The sequence below is a fragment of the Lepus europaeus genome, chromosome 19 (assembly GCF_033115175.1).
Source record: "Lepus europaeus isolate LE1 chromosome 19, mLepTim1.pri, whole genome shotgun sequence".
Classification (NCBI taxonomy): Eukaryota; Metazoa; Chordata; class Mammalia; order Lagomorpha; family Leporidae; genus Lepus; species Lepus europaeus.
The window spans coordinates 11,463,026-11,479,048 of NC_084845.1; the positions used below are offsets into that span (position 1 = coordinate 11,463,026).

The 16,023-nt window shown below is 58.3% G+C and overlaps 1 protein-coding gene across 1 annotated transcript; it reads right to left on the minus strand.

The window, feature by feature from the left end:
• Positions 1-242: 242 nt before the first annotated feature.
• Positions 243-13,055, minus strand: LOC133748166 (cytochrome P450 2B4-like). Its single transcript, XM_062176776.1, has 9 exons — positions 12,873-13,055; positions 8,066-8,228; positions 7,815-7,964; positions 6,699-6,859; positions 6,113-6,289; positions 5,283-5,424; positions 3,843-4,030; positions 3,535-3,676; positions 243-992 (listed from the first exon to the last, which is right to left on the minus strand). Exons 1-9 carry the CDS (start codon positions 13,041-13,043, stop codon positions 811-813), a joined length of 1,476 nt encoding a protein of 491 aa, XP_062032760.1. The 5' UTR covers positions 13,044-13,055; the 3' UTR covers positions 243-810.
• Between the last annotated feature and the right edge of the window lie 2,968 nt (positions 13,056-16,023).

Here is a 16,023-nt window from a genome sequence, read left to right on the forward strand (position 1 = left end):
GGTCTCACCAGAAGGCCTTCCCCAGGGACCTGACGGTAAACAGGTCACACGTAAACATCAGGGGCCACCTCCCGGCCCGAGGACGGCAGGCTGTGTGTGTGTCTGCTTGATCTCAGGGACCATCTCAGGGAGCCCAGGGCCTCTCACAAATGGAAGATGTCGTGTGAGGCCACCAAGGGGAGAGGGGCGTCCCTGGGCCTCAAGACGCCGCGTGAGGTGCAAGGAACCAGGCACAGCCGCCCTCAGAGGTGTACCGCGTTTATCTGGGACATCCACAGCTGCTGGGTTCGGGGTTCCCCTGGGGCAATGGCACAGTTTGCAACCAGATCCTTGGTTGTAAGGACCTTGTGGAGGAGCGAAAGGCACAAATCCGTCCCTTTAAATGGACGGCCTCGTGCGGCTGCGTGGGTGCATCTCACCTAACCGGGCGACTGAACAGAGTGGGCTGTGGCGACATCGTGGCTCTCTCTCCTCCACTCCGGGGCACAGTGACCTCAGACTGCTGGCACCTTGCCTGGCCTCTGTCGCTCAACTGCACACTGGGTATAATCCTTGCCCCTAGCGGCTGGGGCTGGTCCCGCACGCAGGGAGGAGAGGAAAGAGAACAGTTCCCCGAGTCTTTGGAAAAGCCGCAGCCCAGTGGAAGGAGATGGGACCACAAAGAGGACTCCCCACGCCGTGGAGACCAAGGGGAGGGTCCTGGCTGGCCCCAGGTCTCAGAGGCAGGAAGATGTGGGAGGAGTCTGGGGCCATTCTCTACAGAGGCGGGGACACCTAATGACCGGGGGGTGGGGGGTTCCTGTGGCCCCTTCAGCGGGCCAGGAAGCGCATCTGGTAGCTTGGGGGTATGTTGCCCACGCCACTCTCCCGGGGAGTGAGGTCGATGTCCTCGGGAGGCACGGGGCTGGCGATGGAGAAGTTCTGCAGGATGGTGGTGAAGAAGAGGAACAGCTCGGTCCGCGCGATGCCTTCGCCCAGACAAATGCGCTTCCCTGTGGACACAGAGCGGCCCACATCACTCACCTGTGTCCATAGCCACAGATCCGCATGGGCTCCACCTTTAACCTGCTACTCAGGGTGAGCTCCCAAACCCCCTGAAACCGGGGCCCAGCCTTTGGACGTGTGCCGCATTCACCTCCGAGACTGGAGTTTTTGTCGGCTTCCCAAATGGTTCAGCATCCTACAGGGTGGAAGGAGCCACCTCCGGCTGGATGTGTGTGTGGTGTGTGTGTACCCTAGTCAGGATTTCTCGTGGTGGAGAATGGTACCTCTCTCACAGGGCTACTGTAAACTCAAAAGAAGTTGCCACAGGTAACAGCCCTTGACAAAGCACCCAGCTCATGTGGAAAATCCTGCAGGTGTGTCTGTCCCTGGGAGCGTGGGGGGCTGGGCGGGTGTCTCTGGCACCGCGTGTCTGCCTTGTCTTCAGCTCTCAGCCCAAGACCACGGCCTTCAGGAACTCAAAAAAATACAGCCCCCAGATTGTGTGAAATTGTGAACAGGCTTGCCGCAGTGAGGAGGGTCCTGGGTGTGCGGGACACCCAGGAGGCTGTAGACTCAGGGCTGGGCGAGCGCCTGGGTCTTTGGGCAAAGACACAGAGCCTCACCCCTCGCTTTTGGGTCTCCCAAAGGGCAGCACGTGTGGGTCTCCCTGCATCCCCTCCACCCTCTCAAGCAGCTGGAAGATTGTGCCCGGGTGGGAGCAGGTGACAGGGCAAGGGACCGAGTCCTTCCGGCCCAGCCAGAGAGCAGCAGACAGGAGCCACCAGTGCTTAGGGCAGTCTCTGGCCTGCTTCTCCTTCCGGAACAGGTTCTATGGCCCAGATTTTGCAGGCCAGCCCGAGTGTGTCATCCCCCAGCAGACGCCCCCCTCGGCCAGCAGCTGCCGTTGGTACACCATTTGGAGACTCTGACTCTCACGCCTGTGGGGTTCAGTCTGTCTGCCTGTGGGAGTCTGTGATTTGTCTATGCCTGTCTTTTCGTTCCTTTCTTTCTCTGTTTGGATATGGATCTGATTCTCTTTATCTCTCTCTCTCTCTTTCTCTCTCTTTCATTTTCTTTCTTTCTTTTTTTTGACAGGCAGAGTGGACAGTGAGAGAGAGAGACAGAGAGAAAGGTCTTCCTTTGCTTTTGGTTCACCCACTAATGGTCGCTGCGGCTCGTGTGCTGCAGCCGGCGCACCACACTGATGCGAAGTGAGGAGCAAGGTGCTTCTCCTGGTCTCCAATGGGGTGTAGGGCCCAAGCACTTGGGGCATCCTCTGCTGCCTTCCCTGCCCACAGCAGAGAGCTGGCCAGGAAGAGGGGCAACCAGGACAGAATCTGGCGCCCCGACAGGGACTAGAACCTGGGATACTGGAGCTGCAGGAGGAGGATTAGCCTAGTGAGCCACAGTGCTGCCATCCCTCTCTACTCCTATCACTCCCTTTTTCTACCTCTCCCTCTTCTTCCTCCTTCCTCCTTAGCCCCTCCTCTCTGCCTGCCTCTGTGTCCCGTTCACCACTCACTCTCAGCCATCGGCCCCATCTCTCTTTCCTCGTCTCTGTCCCTCTCTGTCCATACTCCTCTCCACCCCTGTCCCTACTCCTCTCCGCCCCCACCCCGCCTCTCTCTGGACCTGGGATAGGACTGTGAAGGGAGGAACTGACCTCCATGCCACCTCTCACACCTTCTCTACCCGGCTGACCAGAACTGGCCATCCGCTGGGCATCGCCCAAGCACTGCCGGGCTGTGTCTAAGGCGCCTGCTGCGAGCTGTTCTTGGGTCCCCGTAGGGCAGTGAGCTCCGAGTAGGCTCTGCAGACTTTCTCTTTGAAGAAAGCCATCTCACTCGGTGTGGTGAGGGTAAAGGACTCGCCCCAGGTGCTCCTTGCCCAGAGTTTGCCTTGGGGACCTAATCTCGCCTCTCCAGCCCCCAGAGGGGTTGTTGTGCCGACAGAATGGTTTGTAAAACATGTTTAAGGAGCTGACGATGCTAACCAACCTGAGTTGACTACATGTATCGGATTACCACAGGGTGTCCCCAAAGATCTACAATTCAAATAATTTTAGGGCCAGTGCTGTGGTGTGGCAGGTAAAGCCTCTGTCTCAGCACCGGCATCCCATATGGGTGCTGGTTCCAGTCCCGGCTGCTCCACTTCTGATCCAGCTCCCTGCTGATGCGCCTGGGAAAGCAGTGGAGGACGGCCAAGTGCCTGGACCCCTGCACCTGTGTAGGAGACTTGGAAGAAGCTCCATGCATTGGTCAGTCACAGCCTTGGCCATTTGGGGACTGAACCAGAGGGCGAAAGATCTCTCTTTCTCTCTCTCTCTCTCTTTCTCTGTCTATCTCTATCTCTCTGTCTCTCCCTCTCTTATTCTCTCAAATAAATGAATACATCTTTAAGAATAATATTTTTAAAAGAAAAGGGAGGACAAGTGGGCTGGGCTCCTCCAGGCAGCTGGGATCACGCAGGGAACATAACCAGCAGCGGCTGGGCCCTGGATCTGGGGTCTGGGGTCTGGGGTCTGGGGGCGGGGCCACAGGCCGAGCTTACCCAGGGAGAAGGGCATAAAACCTTCATTCCTCTTCAGTGCCCCGTTGGCATCCAGAAAGTGGCCGGGGTTGAAGGTGTTCGGCGTTTCAAAGTAGCGCGGGTCGTGGAGAACCGAGCTCAAGACGGGGTACACTTCCATGTTCTGAGGGAGGTCCGAAGGTTAGAGAGGGGGCCAGTCCCTGGCCCCATGGATGAACCCCCCCCCAAAAAAAAAAACAAAAACCACAATAGGACCAACGAGAGGCTGCGTTTTGGAGATAGGAAGACTGAGAACGCCCGCAGGAAGAGACGGGCACCGCTGGCCTCACCTTGGGGATGACGTAGCCTCGGAACTGCGTGTCTTTTGTGACCATGTGGGGCACCCCGAAGGGGAGGATGTCCCCGAGCCGCTGGATCTCGTGGATGACCGCGTCCGTGTAGGGCATTTTGGCTCGGTCATCGAGGGTTGGAGGGCGGTGGGAGCCGATCACCTGCTCGATCTCCTTCTGGACTCTCTCTGCAAGGAAAAGCAGGGCCAGGGAAGCCCAAGCAGGAGGCATCTCAGCAGAGACCCTGCTTTCCAGGGCGCCGTGGGCCACAAGACACCTGCGTCAAAGGTGAGGCCACTGGTGCCCCTCAGAGTCCCCAGCCCAGGGTAAAGGGAGGAGGGAGGAACAAGAATTCTCAGCCTGGAAATCTGATGAGTGATGTGGGTTCTCTCCCACGTGCACAGGTGCACACACAAGTTCACACGCAGGTGCACACACACACAGACACAGTGACGCACAGACTAACGTACAATCATGGTCACATGCACAGGTGCACACAGAAGTGTCTAGGTCCACAGAGATGCACACACGTGCACACACACATGCACAGGTGACACATACAAATGCACACACAGTTCACACACACAGGTACAACAGAGATACACACACACACACACACCCCACAGTTCCTCAGGAATTTCAGACTAAAACTCCTGTCCAAACTCCCCTCTAAGGTGAGGAGAAAATGAACTAGTATTAATGTGTGTGTAGGTAGTGAGGGACTATGCCAGACTTTCAGGGGTGTAACAAAGGAATAGATCAATAGATTAATCCATGGACAACTAGATAAATAATGGGAATATGTAAATTAACCTATCAGTGGACAGATCAGTTCATAGACTGATGATGAATGACGGGCCAGAGAGTGTATGGGTGTGTTCGCTTATCAATTATCTAGATGGACCGGTTCATGAACAGCCCATTGGAACATAGGCAAGGAGCCCAGTGAACCCGTGACGTGAATGGATGGATGGCTGGAATATGGAAGAATGAAGAATGAACACATTTGCGAGGACTGAGTATGTGAAGGAAGGAATGGGTGGGGGCGTGATGGTGAGTACTCCGGGGTGACTCAACGGGGGGATTATTGTCCTGGAAAGTGAGGGCTGCGTGGGTGGTGAGGACTGGGAGGCAGCTGGGGAAGTGTCAGGGGAGGAAGCCCGCTGCAGACAAGGGTGAACACACGAGGGCGCTGCTGAGTCAAGTCCGCCCGCTGTCACCGCCCAGATGGTCAGCGCGCCCCTCCCTGAACACACACCTGTGTCCCTGGTTGACTCCGAGGAGCGGAGCCGGGAGTGTGCAGAGGGACTGACGGGTGAGGGCCCAGTGGGTCCAGCTCGGATCCACAGGCTTTTCCCTCACCCACCCGCAGGACTGGCTCGGAGGAGGCCATCCCCGAGCCTGCCGGCTCCCCCACACAGGAGCCCGTCCACCGCCCACCTGTGACGTGTGGGTACTTGAGCATGAGCAGGAAGCCGTAGCGGAGGATGTTGCCGATGGTCTCGGTGCCGGCGAAGAGCAGTGAGAGCACGGTGATGATGAGGTTCTGGTGGTGGAACTCGCTGCTGGGGTCGGACTTGTCCTGCGTCCGGGGTGGGGAAGGGATGGTCAGCAAGGCTGGAGCCCAGCCCCCTGTCTCTCTCCATCTGTTTGTTGGTCTCCCTCTTGGTCTGGTCCACCGCTATTCCCTGTCCTCCACCTGTCCACTACTGTGCTTCTCTCTCTTTTAATAAGATTTAGTTATTTGAAAGGCAGAGTTACAGTGACAGAGAGAGGTCTTCTATCTGCTTTTTCACTCCCCCAATGGCTGCAACAGCTGGGGCTGGGCCGGCTGAAGCCAGGAGCCTGGAGCTCCATCCCCAAGCACTTGGGCCATCTCATTCTGCCTTCCCAGGCGCATCAGCAGGGAGCTGGATGAGAAGTGCAGCCGGGACTTGAACCGTCGCTCGTGTGGGACGCCAGCGTCGTGTGCAGCAGCTCAGCCCAGTGTGCCCCAGTGCCAGCCTCTCTTCCCGCCCCTCTGCTTCTCCACCTTTCTTGCTGTTTCCCTGGTCACCCTGGCTCGGTGGGTTTCTGCCCCTGCTGTTTTGTTTTTGCCACTTGCCTCAGTCTCCGTCTCTGTCTCTCTCTGTCTCCCTCTCTCTTTCTCCCTCTCTCTCTTTCTCCCTCCCTCTCTCTCCCTCTCCATCTTTCTCCTCCCTTTCCCAGCCTCTTCCTTCACTCTGCCTCTCTTCCCCTCCCCCACGCCCCTCCCCCCTCCCGGGCCCCACTTTGTCCATGCGGAGCAGGTAGACATCGATGAAGTCCCTGGGGTTGCTGGGGTCCAGGGTTTCGCGGTGCTTCTCTACGCTCTGGCCGATGAAAGCGTTGATCTCCTGCAGGTTTCTGTAGATCTGCCTGTGCGTGCCGGGAAAGTGCTTTAGGAAGCCAGAGAAGAGCTCGAACACCTGCAGGGAAGAAGAGATTGGGGTGCGGTCACCTGGGGCGGAGCCGGGAGGATAGGGCTCCTGGGCACCAGTGCCTCCTCGGGGAATCTCCCCACCCCCTCTTCACCTGCTTTGTGTCTCTGGCAGTCACTGCTCTCCTCTGCTCCTCCCTCTCAGCTCTGTGGCCCTCTGTGGCGAGCTGCCCCTCCCCATACCTCTCTTCTCCTTTCTTCTGTGCTTCTCACTGTCTTCCTCCCACGTTTGCTGCTGTCCTGTGTCTCTGTCCTGGCTGTGTTTCCTCCTGCTCCTCCTCCTCTGGCTCCTCCATTTCGCCTGCTCCAAGTCCCCCCACACTCAGAGCAGATCTTCCTCTACCTCAATTCCTCCTCCTCTTGCCTGCTCCACCTCACCCCACCCCACCCAGACAGACCTGGCTGGAGAAGGAACTGATGAGGGAGAAGGACTGGAAGAACAGCTCCAGCAGCCGCAGGAACACGGGGTCCTTGTAGTCAAAGCGTTTTCCAAAGACAATGGAGCAGATGATGTTCGAGTTGACCGAGTGGAACAGTAAGGTGTTGTCCAGGAGGGCTCCTAGGAGGAGGCAGCAGCAGAAGGTGAGACACAGCATCACGGGCTTGGGGAACGTGCGGCTGTGTGACCGCCCCAGCACTCAGTCATGATCGGCTGGAACGGCAGTAGCTGGCAGCCTCCCGTGCACATAGCATGTCGGGTCCTCTCTTAGGCCTTCCCCTGCTGTTCTGTCTCATTCTCCCCACAGCAGCGGAGGAAGGCACAGCCTGTGATCACCCCGGTTCCCAAGTGGGCAAACTGAGAGGCTGAGGAGACCCCAGCTGCACAGCGCATGTGTAGTGCGTCCCACCTGGGGTCCATGCCCAGCCCAGCTCCTGACTGCAGCCCCTACCAGTGCAGACCCCAGAAGGCAGCAGTGATGGGGTCCTGCCCAGCTTGAGACCCAGTTCCTGGCTTTCGCTTTGCCTCATCCTGGCCATTGCAGGCATTTGGCTCTGCATCTCTCTCTCTCTTGCTCTCTCGCTCTCTGTCTCTCTCTCTCTCTCTCTCTCTCTTCATCCTTCCCAGCCTCTGAGTAACTCTTGAGAAACTCGGGTAAGAAAGAGGGCAAAGACCACACCCACGAGATGGAGGCGCTAACACTGTCACTTCCAAGTCCCCTTATGGAGACTCCAGAAATCCCGACGAGAGTTCCTCTAGCGCCCCCTCTGGCAGCCGAGCGCACAGCACCCGACCTGGTCCTTGGCTCTCAGCTCAGCCAGCTTCACCAGGGAGGGGAACAGGGCTCGCAGTTTGCAGAACACCTGGCGCTTTCCCTGCCCCCTCTCTGATTTCTTTAACATGAGTCCCGGTGTGGCCAGGAGCTGGTTTTCCGAGGCTGCGAGTTAAGCACCAAGCCCGGGACGCCCCGTTGTCCTGGGACACCACACCTCGCATCCCTCCCGGTCCCTGTCTGCCCCTCTCTCGGGTTTCCGGTTGCCGGGCGCTGCCCGGTCCCCTTGGCTCGCGGCCTCACCCTTGGATTTCCGCAGCTCCTCCACCAGACACCGGGCCTCCTCCTGAATGCGCTCCTCCACGCTCCGCTTCCCCATGCCGAAGTCCCGCATGGTGGCCAGGGAGAATCTCCGAAGGGCCCGCCAGCGCTCCCCGTTGGCAAAGATCACTCCTGGGGGGGGGGTGGAAGGAGACTCGGTGCCTCCCCAGCCCTCGCCCCCCACACAAGGCCCACTTTTCCTGAGCTCCACCCCTCCCAGCACCCGCTCTCACCGTAATCCTGGAAGATCGGATCCACCACAGCGACCTTCCCCCTGCCAGCAAAGGCCTCAGCTTGGTCCACGAGGGCCTCGCGGATGGCATCCGTCCCACACAGGACGACCACGGGTCTGGATCCCAGGTACACCGTGAACACGTCCCCGTATTTCTCTCGGAACTGCCAATACACCCCGCCCAGGGCCGGCGGCAGTCAGTTGCTGAACCTGAGACAGTCGCCTACAGAGTGGTCACAGCCGCCTCCCTGACCCCCTCCTCCCTGTTGCCCTTGCCCCGACCCCGCAGCCAGAGGCTCTGCCCCACTGGTTGGTGCCCTGAGCAGTACAGAAGGCTGCGAATTTCGAACAGCCGGTGTTCCAGGGCTCACCACAGCGATCACCTGGATGCGCTCATTCACTCATTCACTGCCAACGACAACTCGCTGGGATCTGGCCTGTTCTGTGTGCCATGTCCTGCTCTGGTCTCTGGAAAGGCCCCTCGCTCATCTCCCTGCCTCCCTTCCTGTACCCCCTACAGCGCCTGGCTGCTCGACCATGCCTGAGTGATCCCAGTCAACGAGAAGCTCCCAGCCCGCGTCATGCCCTCTAGGCTCCGCGGGGCTGCCATGGCTGGCCCCATCTCTGACTGCTTCTCCCCCAGCTCCCCTTTGGTTCCCACCGGCTTCAATAAATCCATGCCCAAGTTGAGTGGCTTCAACTAGGGGACTTTGGGACAAAAGCGACCTCTTCTTGCTGGGTCCCGGCCGTCCCTCCTACCGGCTGTGACCTGGGCCAGGCGCCTCCTGCATCTCACCACCGGTCACGGCCCATGTGGCCCTGCTGTGGCCCAGTCCTGAGCCTGGCTGACTTCTCGGGAACAGACTGATTTCTTACAGCTCTCGGAGTCCAGAGCCCACGGCCCCACATCCCGAGAGGGCCCTGCTGCTGAGGCAGCCCGCAGCCGTGGGATGAGGGCGCGAGCACACACACAGGTGCGAGAGGAGCCCACCAAACCCACAGCAGTAAAGGCCAGGGTCCGTCTGTGGGGCAGGGGCCCTCGTGACCTGTGCACCGCTTCACAGGCCCCCCTAGGGCCGGCAGAGGGTGGCTGCTCCCACTGCCAAAGGGAGGGGCCCCAGTGAGTCCAGACCCACCCGGGAGAACCACAGGCCTGTAGCTAGAGAGCACCTCCCTGACTCCAGGGCCCCTCCCTGGGCACACAGGAGCAGGGGGTAGGACCTCGAGCCCCACACACCTGCTCTGCTGCGCTCTGGCTCTCCCGGCTGTGCCCCGCTGTGCTCCCGCGGGCTGGCGTCTCACACCTGTGGTCTCCCAGTCCAGGGGTCTCAGCAGCCCCCTTACTCCCATGGTTCCCGGAGGCATTGCCCTAGAGAGGCCCTCTCTATGGTGGCTGCACCCTCCTGAGCCTCTGTGCTGGGACCCCAGGCTGTCTGAGTTTCCCGTGAGATCCCAGCCCCCATGGCTCCAGCTGCTGGTGCGCTCTGCCTGCCTGCCGAACCAGCGTTGCTCGGTACCCCTAGGTCTGGGGCTTGCACTGTCTGGGCTGAGCTGACCTGGGCCTACCTGGGCCGTCGCTGGGGCAGTGAGAGGCTGTGGGGCCAGAATTCACGCGGCAGAGCCCCGCGGAGGCCAGCGAGGAGGTCCCGCAGGGAGCCCTCTGGAAACCTTGTCCACGAGGCCTCACGGCCTCAGCGACCCGGGAGCTGCCTTCAGTCCCGGCCCCGCCGTCCTGGGGAGAGCAGCTGGCTTCCCTCCCTCTGCATTCTACTCTCAGCCAACAGCCTCTCGGCCGCTCTCTCCGTTCCCGGTCCTCAGCAGGACCCAGAGCGTCCCCAACCTCCTGCTCTGCCTCCCTCTTCATTACAGAGCCCAGTTCCACTCACTCCCTTCCCTCTCTCTCTTTTTCTTTTTTAAAGGAGCCAAGCAGAACCTCGAACCCTTTGCTGCTCGGATGATGCGCCCGGTTCTTGGCTCCTGAATTCCATCACCCACAAAAGTCCCGGAACACGATTCCCCCAGATCCTTCGCCGCTGCTTAACAAGGGTGACCTTCGCCCGAGTTTGCAGGTCCAGCTGGGCTCTGGGCAGAATGGCCTTTGGCAACCACACGAGCGCATTTGTTCCCACTGGGATCAGCTCCACCGAGGTCGTCTCCAACTAGGCCTCGCCTCCCCCCAGCAGCCCCTGTCCTCTCCTGAGTCCTCCCTAGAATTGCCCGTGGTGCCCCTACCACAGCAACCCAGAGGCTGAGTTATCAAAAGCAAATGTTGGTGCTGGCGCTGTGGCGTAGTGGGTAGACCCACTGCCCGCAGTGCCAGCATCGCAAACACTTGGGCCAGCTTCTGCTGCTTTCCCAAGTGCATTAGCAGGGAACTGGATCAGAAGTGGAGCAGCTGGGACTTGAACCAGTGCTCACATGGGATGCCAGCATCACAGGCAGCAGCTTAACCCACTGTACCTCAATGCTGGCCTTTCTAATCAATCTTAACATTTGCATTTGTTTATTTGAAAGGCAGAGTTACAAAGAGGCTGAGGCAGAGACAGGCAGACAGACAGACAGAGAGAGGTCTTCCAACTACTGGTTCTCTCCCCAGATGGCCGAATTGCTGAAGTCGCACCAATCCGAAGGCAGGAACCAGGAGTTTCTTCCAGGACTCCCACATGGGTGCAGGGGCCCAAACACTTGGGCCATCTTCTACTGCTTTCCCAGGCCACAGCAGAGAGCTGGATCAGAAGAGGAGCAGCCGGGACTAGAACTGAACGGCTCATTCCTAGTTTTCTCCCAGTGCCTGCCAGGGACGCCTTCCTCTTCTCCTCCCCCTCTCTGATCCACCCTTGAGTGAGCTAAAATGCCCGGGTCTTCATGTGTGTCGCCTGCCACCCAGCGGAGCACTCACTGTCACCGCGTGGATTCTGTGTCTTTCGTCTGCCTCTGCAGTCGCCTGTCAGCTCCCGAGGGGCAGGGGCTGTTGGGCCTCCTGTCCCTGAATGCGCCCCTGTGCCCTGCAGATGGTGGGACCAGGGGCTGACCCAAAACTGCTGGCAGCAGCCATCGCCCTGGCCACACGCTGTGCTGTCCAACCCCTGGTGACCTCTGTGGGTTCTCTCCGGGCCATTGTCACAGCAGGGACAAAGGTGACGCAACATCCCCGTGCTCTGGTGACACGATGTTAACTTGCCCTGTCCAACAAATAAGAAGCGTATTTGTCAAACACTAGTGGACATCCCGTGCTGTTTGCATGAAATATATTGGACACCCCGAGGCTTAGACTGCTCCATGCAGAAAGGGTCTCCAGAGACCAGTGCCAGCCCATCCCCACCCGAAACTGAAACCCCTTCATTGGTGGTGCTGACAGGTCCCGGCGTCCGGTGAGCCAGGAGACAGCCGCCAAGACCCCTACAAATGCACACCCATCTTAAGGCGGATGTGGCTCTCACGGTGACGGGGACTGTGTGGGTTGATGGCCAGCCCTGGCAGAGAAAAGGAGCAGTGAGACAGCAGGTTCTGTACGCGGAGGCACTGTCGTCCCCACTGAGCTGCCGCTCGCAAAAATGCCCTTACAGAGGGGGATCAGGCGCCGGTCTTGTGACCCAGGGGCTAAGCCACCCCCCTGCCATGCCAGCATCGGTAGCATCACTGGTTCGAGTCTCAGCTGCTCCACTTCCCATCCAGGTCCCTTCTGATGCATCTGGGAAAGCAGCAGAGGATGGCCCCAGTGCTCAGGACCCTGCTACTCACAGGAGAGACCCGGATGGAGTTCTTGGCTCCTGGCTTCTGTCTGGCCCGGCCCCAGCTATTGTAGCGCTTTGGGGAGTGAACCAGTAGATGGAAGATCTCTGTCTCTCTCTGTCTGTCTCTCTCTAATTATGCCTCTCAAATAAATATATGAATTTTGAAGGGCTGGCACTGTTGCATATCAGGTAAAGCCGCTGTCTGCAGTGCTGCCATCCCATGTGGACACCAGTTCAAGTCCCTACTGCTCCACTTGCAATCCAGCTCCCTGCTAATGCACTTGGGAAAGCTCAGAAGGTGGCCTAAGTGCGTGGGCCCCTGCACTCATGTGGGAGACCCAGATGGAGTTCTAGAGTCCTGGCTTAGGCCTGAACTACAACTCTGCCTTTCAAATCAATAGGATGACAAGATTCAGGAATGTGATTGATGCTACAGTGCATTCTGCTTCTGAAGTTTAATCTTTTTTTAAAGTTATATTTATTTATTTATTTGACAGGCAGAGTTACAGACAGTGAGAGGGAGAGACAGAGAGAAAGGTCTTCCTTCCGTTGGTTCACTCCCCAAATGGCCACAACGGCCGGAGCCGCAGAGAGATCCTACATCTGCTAGGTCACTCCCCAAATGCCCCAACACCAGGTCTGGTCCCGGCGGAAGTCAGGAGCCCACACCCCATCTGGGACTCCCATGTGGGAGGCAGGGCCCCAGCACCGGCGCTATCGTCTGCTGCCCCTGGATGCATTAGCAGGAAGCTGATGGAACAGAGAAGCAGAGGACGTGGGTGCCGACGCCCCAGGCGGCAGCATAGCCTGCTGCAGCACAGCACCTGCCCACAGGCTTGTATTGACAAGCGTGCCCCGCCAGGCTCCCTGCCTGCTCTCCCTCCCTTGTCCCCTTGGTCCTGGCATTGGCTTGGCTGGTCTTTGCTCTCTCTTGATGGCAGACGCCCCAGCTAGCCAGCGCCCCCACTCCCTCTAGGAGCCTGGAAGGAGGCCCAGCTCTCTCTGGCACGTGAGCACCAGGCACCCAAGCAGGGAGCGGCTCACCCAGGACCGACCCGTCCATCTGTGTCTCACCCGCAGGAAGGAGCGGAGCAGGCCCTTCCTGTCCATCTGCAGGAGGTTCCCCAGGACGGGCAGAGGGTGGGGTCCCGGGGGGAGGCGGCCGTGGGCCTTGGGGTGGCCCCTGAGCAGAAGCAGCAGGAGGCCCGCGAGGAAAGCCAGGAAGAGGAGCACGCTGACCTCCATGGTCCTGGCCGTCAGCTGTCCGCCTGCTGCAGCCTCCTCCTGCTGGGCCTTTTATCCTGAGCCTGGATCCCCACCCAGTAATGCAACCTCACCCAGTCCCCGCCTCTCCTCTCATCATTACCACAGTGTGAACTTGGGAGCCAGAGGACCCACACTTCCTGCCCAGGCAGCCCAGTGGCAGCTCACTGCCCGTCACTCTCTGCCCCCTCCCCTCCAGGATATTGGCAGGGACCTGCAGGGGGAGATGGAGGGGCTGTAGAGTGCACGTGAGCGTCTGTTTATTCTCACGGGAGGCAGTGAGCACTTGTCTGTTTGCAGCTCTGTTTGGCCCGTGGGTTTTCCAGGCCTGCCGGCATCTGTCCCGCATGCTTGCATCTCTGTGGGTGCCCTTGTGGTTCCTACATGGGAAGGGGGTTCCCATGTGCGGGTTGTGTGGGTGCTGGTGTGTTGGGCACCTCTCGGCCCCAGTCTCCTTAGAGGCTCCAGAAGCTCAGGGTGATCGCTCCTGCGTCTCGGCTCCCAGCGTCCCTTGTGTGACAGCCACAGCGGCAATAATGGCAGGAACAGAAGGGGTGCGGACAGGAGACACAGAGCTGGCAGGGTGCCCAGTTGGGTCCCAGGGTCTCTGATCACGACTACAGCTGAGCGGGTCCCCCATGCCTCTTCTGTGTCTGGGAGCAGCTGCGGTTTCCCTGGGCCTTCTTGCTCTCTGTCTCTGACTCAATGTCTGTTCCTGCAGTCGGGCGCTGAGCTCCAGGGTTGCAGAGGCTGCGTCCGTCCGTGTCTGGCTGTTAGAGGAGAAACCAGGGACTGAGTCATTCACAGCCAGCACCTGTGCAGCTGGCTGTCCGTTCCGGAGGTGGAAGCCCACCTGTGGGTGCCGGCGTGCAGTGAGGGCTTCTGGTGGTGGCTTGGCAGGGTGGGGCGAAACACCCTGCCAAGGACGGAAGACAACGGGGCCCAACTCCCCGGAGCCCAGCCCACTCCCGGGGTAATGGATGCTCCCCTGTCATAACAACAGTAATGCGTCCATGAAGGCAGAGGTCTGGAGTCTGACCCCCTCCTGCCGGCCCACTACTTTTTATTAGAAAAATAAGAGAGAGAGAGAGAGAGAGAGAGAGAGAGCGCACTCCCACTTGCTGGCTCACTCCCCACATGCCCACAAGGGCTGGACAGGACTAGGGTGGCTCCAAGAGGTGGGAAGGCTGTGCAGGTCTCCCAGGAAGGTGGCACCACGAAGCCCAGTTGCACAGGCAGGAAGCCGGAGTCAGGAGCAGGGGCCTGGAGTCCACCCCGGGCACTCAGGTGTGGCATGTAGATGTCTTGACCACTGCCTGACCGCCCACTCCAGCCCTCCCTCTCCACACTGCCGCCATGGCCATTATTCTTCCACCTGCGTGCAGGGGAGCACTTGTTCGAACCTCAGCATTGTGCCCGGAAACCCCAAAACTCCAGCCTTATCACATGTAACACACATCCATCCCATCCCAATCGTCCTCACCCCTAACTCGCATCAACACCAACTCATAGCCCAGAGTCTCACCTACGTCAGACACGGGCGCGACTCCAGACACGATTCGTCCTCGAGCAAACTCCTCCAGCTCTGGGCCTGAGAAATCAAAAGGAGCCACCCACCTCCACCGTGGAGAAGGCCCCTCCCCACCCCCCATGTCCCACGCTGGCCCTGTCTGAGGCTTCAGTCCCCGTGATCAGCCACAGTGGAACACGTCCAGGGACGAACAACTTACAGAATGTTCAGTCTGCACACCTTTCTGAGTCGTGGGATTCAATTTCATGCCATCCCGCTCCATGCCACCCAGGACGTGAATCAGCCCCTTGTCCAGCGTATCCGCTGTGTGTACGTTACCCCCCAGTAGTCACTCAGTTACCAGATCAACCAGCACAGCGTCACGGTGCTTCCGTTCAAGGAACCCTTACTCTGCCTAGAATGGCCCCAAAGCTCAAGCGGTCTGGTGCTGGCAGGCCAGCTACGCCAACGAGAAGCTGCGGCGTAATGAGAAGGCCAGAGTTCCCAACCGAAGAAGACAACCCGTATACTGAGGTTGCTAAGACTCAGTGAGCACCAACCTTCCCTCTGTGAAGCCGGCAGGAAGAAACACACTCATGCTCAAAAGTCATGGCCACGGTGTGGTCAGTGCTTGGGTCCCTGCTGCCCCCATGGGAGACCCAGATTCAGTTCTGGCTTCTGGCTTCAACTTGGCTGTGGGCAGTTGTGAAAATTAATCAGAGGTTGGTGGGAGACACCTCTCACCCTCTCTCCACTCTCTCCCTCTCTCTTTCAGGTAAGTAAAAATAAATTAGAACTGTTTTAAAGAAAGAGGTATTCAGGTATCTGGATATGACTGGCACGTGTCCATCAGTTTTTATGCCCTGTCTCTGGAACCTCGGTTATGAGATGCATAAGCACCCGGGTGTGTTATGTTCCCTTGAGAAGCTGACGCCTATCATCAAGCAAAGACCTTTCCTAACCCTGGATAACATCCTCTTTTCTGAAACCTACTTTTTTCTGATATCATTATAGCCTCCTCGGGCTTCTTCCAGTTAGGGCTAGAATGTTCTAGTTTTTTCCATCCTTTTAGCTCACTTGTGTCTCTGTATTTAAGTGTCTTTCTTACAGGCAACATGCAGCTGAGTGTGGCTTTCCTTTTCTCGAATCTAGCACCTTTTAATTTGGGTGTTTAGACAACTTGCATCTCTCCCTTTAGATGTTCTGGAATATTCTGTGAGCAACATTTGTCTGTCCTTCACTCCCTTTTCCTCTTTCTTCCTTTTTGGGGTTCAGTAGCTTTTGCAATTCTGTTTTGGCTTCTAGCTTAGTAGCTGTAACTCTTAGCTTTGGCTTGGGAGCCCATAGTATACATCTCTAACTTATCACACTGTTTTATGATTTCATTGTGTCCCTCACTGGTCATAACTCTGAGCTTTGTGTTCTGACGGCTGCATTACGAAACACAGAATA